Source organism: Psammomys obesus, unplaced genomic scaffold (genome assembly GCF_907164565.1).
Source record: "Psammomys obesus unplaced genomic scaffold, mPsaObe1.curated_primary_1811, whole genome shotgun sequence".
NCBI lineage: Eukaryota > Metazoa > Chordata > Mammalia > Rodentia > Muridae > Psammomys > Psammomys obesus.
In genome coordinates, this window is record NW_026592510.1 from 1,559,972 (window position 1) to 1,570,274 (window position 10,303).

Here is a 10,303-nt window from a genome sequence, read left to right on the forward strand (position 1 = left end):
ACACACACACACACACACACACACACACACACACACACACACACACATGTTATTAAAAAGAGCTTCTGGGTCTCTGTGGTTGCCTGCTTTTTTTCCTATTCGGAGGCTTGGCTTCCTTCTACTTTGATTTCGGGCTTCTCTTTCTTCCCCTAAACTGGACTAGGTACTACTGCTTTTCCCTACTTCATTGCGCCGCTGGGCGAACTTGTTGCCAAATAAAAGAGGAATTGTTTTCCTGTCTGCTTGGCCCGTGTTCCGCAGAGCAGGACTCTGGTGTTCTTATCTTTGTAGTGGATGGATGGACATCATGTGTACCTGGCCCAGGCCTTTATGGGTCTCCTGAAATGTTGGTTGGATGTGAGGGTGGGCTGAGATCCAAACTAGTAGAGTGTGGGTTGTGATGGTAAGTTTCTCTGAAATGATTTTGGGTAATGATTTACAGTCCCTGAGCTTCAGCTTCTAGGGTAAGGTAGCGAGCGCAGCTTACCTGGAGAGATTGTTAAACTGCAGAATGTGGCTGAGTAGCTCTGGTGGGTTCTGATGTTTTACATCTATCTATCCTGGCTCCCAGGAGGAGCCGGCAGTGCCAGCTCTCAAGTTACAGAGGACGAAGTAGTATGGCTGGCTCTTTTGTGAGCATAGTCGTTTTAAGTTCTGAAGAAGCACAAAGGACGTCATTTCTAAACATGCCTCAGTTTACCAGAATGCTGGACGATAACAGGAAGTTTCCACCAGATGACAACATCCCTGCAATTTTGACTTTGACAAGTTAAAAATACCAAATAAATGCCTGGGAAAGCATGGGAGCTCACACTTGCCCCTCATCTAAACCTCTGGGAAGCTGGCTTATTGAGGGCTTACGCTGATGAGGAAGCTGAGACAGATGTGATCCCTGAGTATAAATATAAGTACCCAGACTGGCAGGCTGTTGATGAATCCGTCATCAGGGGAGGCATTCCCAGTTGTTTCCCCAGCTCTCCAGAAGGTAACAGCCAACTCTGAGGAGAGTTGCTAATAAAACATCTGAACATGGGTCTTTTGAAAATACTGCTTAGAAATACTGCTTGAAAATACTCCTCAGAAAGCCATGGTATTTGATATACAGCATTACTAGTTGGGAAGTTTTGTTTTTGTTTTTGTTTTTGTTTTTGTTTTTTAGCTATTCTTGATTCTGTGTACAAATGTCTAAAAGGAGTTGAATTGGTTTTAATGTGTACCTAGAAAATAAGTTTGCATCTTTCTTCTCAGTTACACCAGGATGTGAATTAGGTACAACTTCAGTGTCCAAATGCTTACAGCCATGTCTGGGATGGACTCCAGTCACCTAGAAATAGTGTTTGCTGGGCCTGGAACTGTTAGTCTCCTGGAATTCTGCATCTCTTCTGCCCATTTTCTGTCTTACTGTGTGTGCAGGTTAAAACAGGATAACCCAGATTGGCCTCTAACCCTTGTTCATCCTGCTTTGGTCTAGTTGATTTTAGGAATCCAAGTGCCTGGCAAATTTTAAACTTTTTTTTTTAAAACAAAATTTGAATCTGGACAGGGGAAATTGAAAACCGGTGCCCACTCCCCGAAAGCTGGGCTGACAGGCTTAAGTGCTTCCTTACCCGCTTTTAATGTTTTTACCCTCCCAGAGAATTAGACAGTTGGTGCCATTAAGGTGAGCTGAATCCATCTTCTGAACTGGCGTGCATTAGAGGGAAGTGTGGTCATCATCATCATCACCGTTTCAAATCACCGTACAATCCTTGCAGCTCCTAAAGCGAACGCCTTGGGGCTAGTTAAGTAGCAGAAGCTGTGTGTAAATGATGGTAGGGGAAGTAAAATTCCTTTAGGTTTGGCTCCCACTTAAAGAAAGGCCGCCTTAGCAGCCTGGCTCTGTTGTGGTGGAAGCTTGCCGGGCAGGCTGAGGCGTGGGGCCTGATGCACACTGAGCTGCTTGTTACCACCTTTATTTGTTTGTTTTGCTTTGTGACAGTGTCTTACTATGTAGCTCTGGCTGGCCCAGAACTCCATATGTAGATCAGGCTAGCCTCAAAGTCACAAAGATCGGCATGCCTACCACCAAGCTCTAGGCTTAAAGGAATTCATGTCTGTGAGTATCTCCCTGCCTCCCCCTCTTACATTTTCCTTTGGGGGCCGTTATTTGATAGCATAGTTAAGAGTATTCTCTCCCCTATTACGCGTCTTCTCTTTTCTTTTTGATAGAGTCTTGCTGCCACTAAGTTGGAATTTAGTTTTTTCGCGACCCCGCCCCAGAGCAGGGCAGTGAGTCCTTGTGCCTGATAGGGAAGGCACCTCCAGCTTAGCCACACTCCTAACTCCTGAATTCCTTTTGTTTGTTTAGGCTTTTTGAGATCCGGTGGTGAGTTGGGCGGGGTAAAGGGGCATTTTTTGGGAGGGTCTTGGGACATAGTTGGGGGAGTCTTGGTATCTAACCGCTGCTGGCTGCTGGTCTTTCGAACTGCCAGCCTCAGCCTTGAGTGTTGACATTGTAGGGTATGCCACTACTCCTGCCTGGAAAAAGTAACACTTTTAAGTGGTGATTTTATGTTGAACTCCAAGTTTTTGAAACAATGTACTGACGGTATTTGCTACTTTTAAACAAATGTGTCTTTTGAGAATCAACTTTCCTAGACTTGTTACCTAAGTTTACTTGTGCCCTTTTTTTGGAGTCTTTAACTCTAGTTCTTTGTTATTTAGAGGCAAGTGTTTTGTCACAAAGACTTTTTTAGACTTTGTATGCAGATTTTCATCTTTCTTTGGCAAGAAAGTTGCCTTACGGTTACTAACATAGGAAATAGCTGTTAGTAATGGCATTTCGTTGGGGCATGGTGGAACTTGTTGGTGCCAGCCTGAAATCCTAGCACTTGGGAGGTAAAGCCGGACCGACCGATCAGGAATCCAGTATCATCATCAGCTACATGTTCTAGTGTGAGGCTACCTGGGCTGGTAGCTACAGGAAGCCCCGTCACACACACACACAACCTCACTCTCAAAACAGCTACTTCACTTCCAAATTACTGCCCTTGTTTCCCTCTAAAACGTGTGCGTGCGTGCGTGCGTGCGTGCGTGCGTGTGTGTGTGTGTGTGTGTGTGTGTAGATGCTAGAGGTTGATACTGAGTATCTTCTTTAGTCATTTTCCACCTTATTTTATTCATTTTTTGCATGTGTGTATGTGAGGGGTAAGTGTGTGCTAAGGGGCACATGGAGAGGCAGAGGGCAACTGGCAGAGGTTGGTGTGCTCCTAGGCTTCCATGGTTTGAACTTGGTTGCTTTGGTGGCGAGCACCGTCATCTGCTGAGCCATCTCTCCAGCCTTTATTTTGGTGTTTGAAGGAAGGCATTTGCATTCTCAGCAGGGCAATGCTGTTTTGGCACTGCCTGTATCGAGCGTGCTATGGCTTAACCTTCTTGCTTGTTTTGTCTGTGTGCGTTTTCCGCATGTTCTCTGTGCACCACTTGTGTGCCTAGTGTCTGCAGAGGCCAGAGAGGGCTTATCAATTGAAACTGGAGTCGTGAGCCACTAGGTGGGTTCTGGGAACCAAACCCGAGTCTTCTAGAAGAGCAGCAAGTGTTCTTAACCACAGAGCCATTTCTCTAGCCCTGCATTATGTGGTTTTTAAAAGCAGCGTTATACATTTAGTATCTCTTATAATATTGATCTTTAAGATTACAAATAGCAGTTGAGCGTGGTAGTCTTAGTTGTTGGAAGACTGGGATAAGAGGCTAGTGAATCTGAGGATAGCCTGGGCTGTGGAAAGAGAACCTGTTTTACAAAAACAAAACAAAGCTCAACCAAGCAAAATCCAAATATCAGGGCTGGAGAGATGGCTCAGAGGTTAAGAACACTGGCTGTTCTTCCAAAGGTCCTGAGTTCAATTCCCATGCAACCACATGGTGGCTCGTAACAGTCTATAGTGAGATCTGGTGCCCTCTTCTGGTATGCTGCATAAATAATAAATAAATCTTAAACGAAAAAACAAAATCCAAATATCATTTCTGAAAAGAAGATACATAAGACTGTGTTATAGCAAGTCTCTTTGGTTTATCAGCTTTTATTCACACATCTGCAAAGCATGCGTAGACACAGGCATGCTAGTGAAGGGGAGCCTCAGGCAGTAAGAGAAAAGTCTAACCTGGTTTGTAACAGAATGGCTTTCTCTCTAAAATTATATATAATTAAGTATGTAACCACAATGTGTATATGTGGGTGAACGTGCAGCTGTGTGCCTGTGTGTATGGAAGCCTGAGATTGATGTCAGGAATCTTCCTGGATGAAGTGAGGAGGTCTGTCCACCGAACCCAGAGTTTCCATGTGGCTAGTCAGACTAGCCGGCTTGATCTGGGAATCTCCAGGCTCCACCTTCATAGGCTGGAATTACAGGTGAGCCGCCTCACCCACCTGACATTTACATGGGCTCTGAGGATCTGAACCCCGGTTCTCATGCCTACGTGGCAAGGGCGTAGCCACTGAGTCATCTTGCAAACCGTGTCGTGAGGTTTTAGCACAATATTTTGTCCAAGTAATTGCTAGCCTATTTGTGGTCCCTGTGGTTCGTTTTTAGGCCTGGCTGTTGGTCAGTACTCTGTTTTTTATTGCCTTAGTGTGGATGATCTAGCCCAGGGCCTTATGCATATAGTGTTCAACCTCTGAGCTACATCAGCAGCGCTGGCTGTCAGTCTTTAAAGACCTACTTTTGTCTAAGTAAGAAGCCAGGGAACCCATGTGGGTTCATTCTTTTCTCTGCAGTTTCAGATGTGGTTTTGCCTTTACCTGATTTGTTATATGAACTAGTGACTATTTGAGGTCTAGTGTTTTGTTCATAAGCAGTTCCTAGCTAGACAAAAGTGCCATCTGTACTACCTTAAAACAACATCAAATCAACCTATGCAAAACCCCAAATCTGAAATTCCTCCATTGTACCAGCCCCAACAAACACCCTGTAGGGTCCCAGTTGCTGGGGGCTTTTTTTTTTTTTTTTTTAACTGTCTCCAGCCTTCCTGGAGAAGAAGGGAGACTTGCCCAAGGAAGCCCTTTGAAAGATAAGGTGTCTAGACTGTTCCTGTCCTGGCAGTCAGTGCTTCAGCAGATTACAAAAATCACTTGGGAGCTTCCTGACTTTTCATTTGTTTCATGTCTTGGCTTTTTTTGCTTTCATAAGGCAGCTTGTTTGTCTTGCTTTAGAATATTTTACAGCGTTGTTCTGAGTACGTGTGTGAGGCTCAGAAGCTCCTTATTGTGGAATCTATCAGGCTGAGCATTTGACTGACTCAGTAAAGATTCTTAAACAACATCTCACCTTACTCTCTGGGAGATACCTTTTGAAGGTGTACGAAAGTAGTTACCGGTCATTGAAAACCCAATTGTAGGAGCACACTGACCAGCACATCCTGTGTCAAGTCCCCACTGACGTGTTACTCTACATACAAAGCTGGCTCCACAGAACAACTACCTCTGGGAGAGGGTGAGGTGGAGAGGCGGGATGGCTACACCCTGTAAGTAGCCTATAAAGCATTTCCTTCCAGGCTCAGTGGGAGAGCAGGCTGAGCTGTGTGTGAGCCAGGTCAGCCTCGGCAGCAGAAGCCATGGCCAGGTGTCTTGTTTTGTTTTCTGTTTTTGGATGATGTTATGTGAATTAGCTTGATGTCCTTCCTTCCTTCATTCGTTCCTTCCTTTCTTCCTTTCTTTCGTTCTTTCGGTTTTTGAGAAAAGGTTTTTCTATGTAGCCTTGGCTACCTAGAACTCAATGTGTAGACTAGGCTGGCCTCAAACTCGGAGATCCACCTGCCTCTGCCTCCCAAGTGCTAGGATTAAAGACATGAACCACCACCACTCTTTCTTTCTTTCTTTTTTCTTTCTTTCACAGTCACTACTTAACAGATATCCTTTTCTTTCCAGTTTCCAAAAAAAGACGTACAGCACAATGAATAATCCGGCCATCCAGAAAATAGAAGACCAGATTGTCAAGTCTCCTGAAGACAAACGAGAATATCGTGGACTAGAGCTGGCCAATGGCATCAAAGTGCTTCTCATCAGCGATCCAACCACAGACAAGTCATCAGCAGCTCTCGATGTGCACATAGGTACAGTCTGTTCTTGTGGATGAACCGATGGCATTAGCGTTTGATAGGCGGTGCTGGGTGTAAGAACCCTATAGTTATCAGATTTCTGTTTTTTCTTACTGTTTTTATAATTTTGCTGTTTGTTTTGGTTTTGTTTTGGGGCAGGGCCTTACTCTATAGCCCAAGCAACCTAAAATTCACTGTGTTGCTGTTGTTGTTCTCAAATTTGGCATGATCCTCCTGCCTCTCAACTGCTGGGATTATAGACATGCCTGCTTGTGATGTTCTGAGTCTCACTATTAGCCTAGGTTAGCCTGGAACACATCTAGTAGGGTCCTATTAGGTTCCCAGCATAGGTGATTTAGCAGCAAAGAAGTTCATTCCATTCATTGTTTAAGCTCGTTTTTATTTTCTCTGGTGTATTTAGTTGCAATTTTATAGATTCTTGTGTTCACATTTCTTCTGTATGTAATGTCACTTTAGTACTGTTATCTCCTACACATGTATTTGCTTAATAGGAAAAATATTTCTTTTAGTGTTTTTTTTTTAAATAAAAGCTTTAATTCAACGACATTTTAATATTGGGGAAATAAGGTAATATTGAACAATAATTACTGCTTACATTTAATGAAGTGCTTTGCAAGTATCTAATAATGGTTTCTTTTTTTGTTTTGTTTTGCTTTTCAGACAGGGTCTTTATTGTGTAGCCCTGGCTGTCCTGGAACTCAATATGTAGACCAGGCTGCAAATATCTAATTTGTATTCGAGGGACTAAGATAGGAATATATAAATAATAAGAGAAGTGAAGTATTCTGTGTAAGTCTCACAGCTTTGCTGCGTGTGTGGCTCATACTTTTTAGCAACTGGGAGTCGGAGGCAGGAGAATTACTGCAAGTTTTTAAGACCAACGTGGGGTACATAGAGAGACTATCTCAAAACAGCAGCAAGCAGGAAATTAAAAACCGTTACTCCTCAAACCAGGCTCCCCAGGGACATCACACAGGCCCAGTGTTAACCCCCTAAGTGAGGTCCAGGTAGGAACTAGAGTCTAGGTCTTGTTTGCTTTCTAAGTAATGCCATTTCAGAGCACCGTCACTTAACCCTTCTTCATGTTGTCATGTTAAGAATGTCAGAATTTTCTCTTTCAGGTTCATTGTCAGATCCTCCAAATATTCCTGGCTTAAGTCATTTTTGCGAACATATGCTGTTTTTGGGAACCAAGAAATATCCTAAAGAAAACGAATACAGCCAGTTTCTCAATGAACACGCTGGAAGTTCCAATGCATTTACTAGTGGAGAACATACTAATTATTATTTTGATGTTTCCCATGAACATTTGGAAGGAGCCCTGGACAGGTAATACTGAATGCCTTGCAACTTACTGAACTTTGTACAGTTACTCACATTAATAAAAATAGTAATTACTGTTTTTGCAAAGATGACGTCACCGTTTTATAGTTTCACAAAGATATTGTAGGTGGTCAGTGGGGGGGCGGCCCTTGCCGCCAGTCTGGTTGACCTGAGTGTGAGCTAGCATATACGTATGTGTATGTGCCTCCCACATCCCCCTCACACACTTTTATAAAGCAGAAAAGGTGATGAGAGATGCCACGCATTTACTTCGTGGTAGAAGGAAAATAATGACACGATTGTAAACTGGCCTTTGGGCCTATAAAATATTATATTGACCTTTAAAGTTCTCACTAGCCCTTCTCATTCTAACTGGCCTCGCATCTTTAGCATGTGATAGAAAATGACCTCTGACAGGGCCTGGGGAGATGGCTCAGCAGTAAGAATGCTTGTTTCTCTTGTAACGAACTGGATTTGGTTCCAGCACCCATTTTTGTGGCAAAGGCTCACAGTGCAATTTTTCATTTAAAATTTTAAAATTACCTGTATTTGCTTTGTCTGTATATGCACATGTTTTAGGATGCATGTCGAATTCAGAGGACAGCTTGTGGGAGTCCCCTGTCATCCTCCCCTATATGGGTCCTGGGGATGGAACTCAGCTCATCAGACTTGGTGGCAGGAACCTTTACTTGTATCTTATGTATGTATATGGGTGTTTTTTCTGAATGTGCAAGAGTATACCATCAGATACCATAGTACTACAGTTATAGATGATGTGGGTGCTGGGAATTGAACTCAGGACTTCTGGAAGAGTAGTCCTGTGGACTCACGAAAGGCATATTGGTTGCTTTTGTTAGAGCTGCACACCGTGTTATTTGTTGAATTGCTGCTTGTTATAAAAGTCATAGACTATTTACTATTTCATAAGAGCTCATAATCATGAGTTAGTCAGACTGCTGTGACATACTTGAGGTTTTTCATTGCCCTGTTTTTTCCTGTTAATTAAAGTTTTTCTAAAATGTAAATTACACCTTTTAAAATTCAGTCACTTAATTTGTCCTGAGGTATCTGAGTTTTAATGAGACTGCTCTGTGGGCTGTATATTTCAGGTTTTAAAAAATATTTAAAAAATTATTTGTATGTGTGTATTGTGAGCTGTGTGATATATGTGTAAGGAAGTGTGTTAGTGTGTAAATGCGTGTGTGTGTCTATGTGATGTGTGTACTGGTGTAGTATGTGTGTGTATGTGTGTGTGTGTGTGTGTGTGTACTGGCTACTGTGTGTCTGTGTGTGTTCCTGATGCATGCATTGGAGGTAGAGAATGTACACATACCTTGATGCAAGGTCAGAGGTCAGAGGACAACATTTGGGATTTAATTTGCTCTTTCTACTCTGGGTTCCTGAACTCAAACGTAGGTTGTCAGGCTTACAAGACAAGCACTTATATGCTGATCCATCCCACTGGCTATACATTTAAGATTTGACAGTCACACTGCTAACTCTTTTTCAACTGCTTCTTCCCCCTTCTGAAGAAGCTTAAATTTCATAGCCATGTCACTCTGCAAATCTTAAGGGGACTACAGTTGTCTCTTAAAGTCAGTTTTGACATCCTGATGGTAATATATTTATATTTTCACTAATTTTAGCATCTCTGGAGAAATCAACACCTGCATTTACATATATCCAATATTGTACTTTTCTTCTATTACTTAGAACTTCTTTTGTATTATATTCCTTTTTTTAGAATAATGCTCTCTCTGTCTCTGTCTCTGTCTCTCTCTCATGTAACTAGGCTGGCCTCTAGCGCCTACCTCTGCCTCCTGAGTGCTGGGATTAAAGGTGTGTGCCACCGCTCACAGCCCTGAATTTTTTCCTGGGTCTTGTGCATTCTGAGCAAGTATTCCATCTCTGGAGCTATGTCCTCAACCCTAACTTCTTCTTATCTTATGGAATTCTTATTAATTATCTAATAGGTTTCGAAAATATTTTAAAAGCTGTTCTTTTAAAATCAGAGCTCTCCAGTTGGTAATTTTGTTTCATGTTTTTAGGTTTGCCCAGTTTTTCCTGTGCCCTTTGTTTGATGCAAGTTGTAAAGACAGAGAGGTGAACGCAGTTGACTCGGAGCATGAGAAGAATGTGATGAACGACGCCTGGAGACTCTTCCAGTTGGAAAAGGCCACAGGGAATCCCAAACACCCCTTTAGCAAATTTGGGACAGGTTTGTCAACATCATGTATCAGCTGCTGCCCTCATTGAGCTTATTGAACCTCTCGGGTACCCTTTACAGTAGTTTGATAATTTTTTTTTGTTCCAGCTTGAATCCCATTCAAGTAGGAGTCTCTCCGTATTTCAGGAGCAGAACAGTTAAGAGTCGCGTATGCTTACTAACCAGGGCTTCAGTCGTGCTAGGCAAACATTCCTGACTCTTTGTTTTTGTTTTGTTTTTTGACACTGGATCTTGCTCTGTGGCCCCAGCTGGCTTCAAACTTCAGATCCTCCTGCTTTAGCTTCCCTACCTGCTAGAGTTACAGGCAGTTAGTTACCCAGCAAGGTTATTATGCTTTTAAAAATGCTTTAGTTATTATAAAATATAAAGCAATGATAATATATTGTTTTGTATACTTACACATTTGTTTATTTTCTACATTAATGTCTTTAAGCTTAGATACTGTTTCCTAGAGAAATTTACCTAACTATAGAATTAGGTCTTTATAGAAGTTACAGTTAGAAAGGTCAGCATAGTGACTTCGTAATTGTACCGAAATCTCCCTCCCTCCCTCTCTCCCTCTCCCGCTCTGGTCTATCTCTCTTTCTCTCTTTCTCTCTTTCTATCTTCCTTCCTTCCTTCCTTCCTTCCTTCCTTCCTTCCTTCCTTCCTTCCTTCCTT

The 10,303-nt window shown here is 42.5% G+C and overlaps 1 protein-coding gene across 2 annotated transcripts in view; it reads left to right on the forward strand.

Moving 5' to 3' along the window:
- Ide (insulin degrading enzyme) overlaps positions 1 to 10,303 on the forward strand; it is a 118,096-nt gene that overhangs the window by 50,728 nt on the left and 57,065 nt on the right. For both annotated transcript variants that reach the window (XM_055613814.1, XM_055613813.1), the window contains 3 exons: positions 5,903 to 6,087; positions 7,215 to 7,422; positions 9,465 to 9,634. In XM_055613814.1, coding sequence (XP_055469789.1) covers positions 5,928 to 6,087; positions 7,215 to 7,422; positions 9,465 to 9,634 — 538 coding nt within the window. In that variant the 5' untranslated portion in view covers positions 5,903 to 5,927. The remainder of the gene's footprint in view (positions 1 to 5,902; positions 6,088 to 7,214; positions 7,423 to 9,464; positions 9,635 to 10,303) is intronic.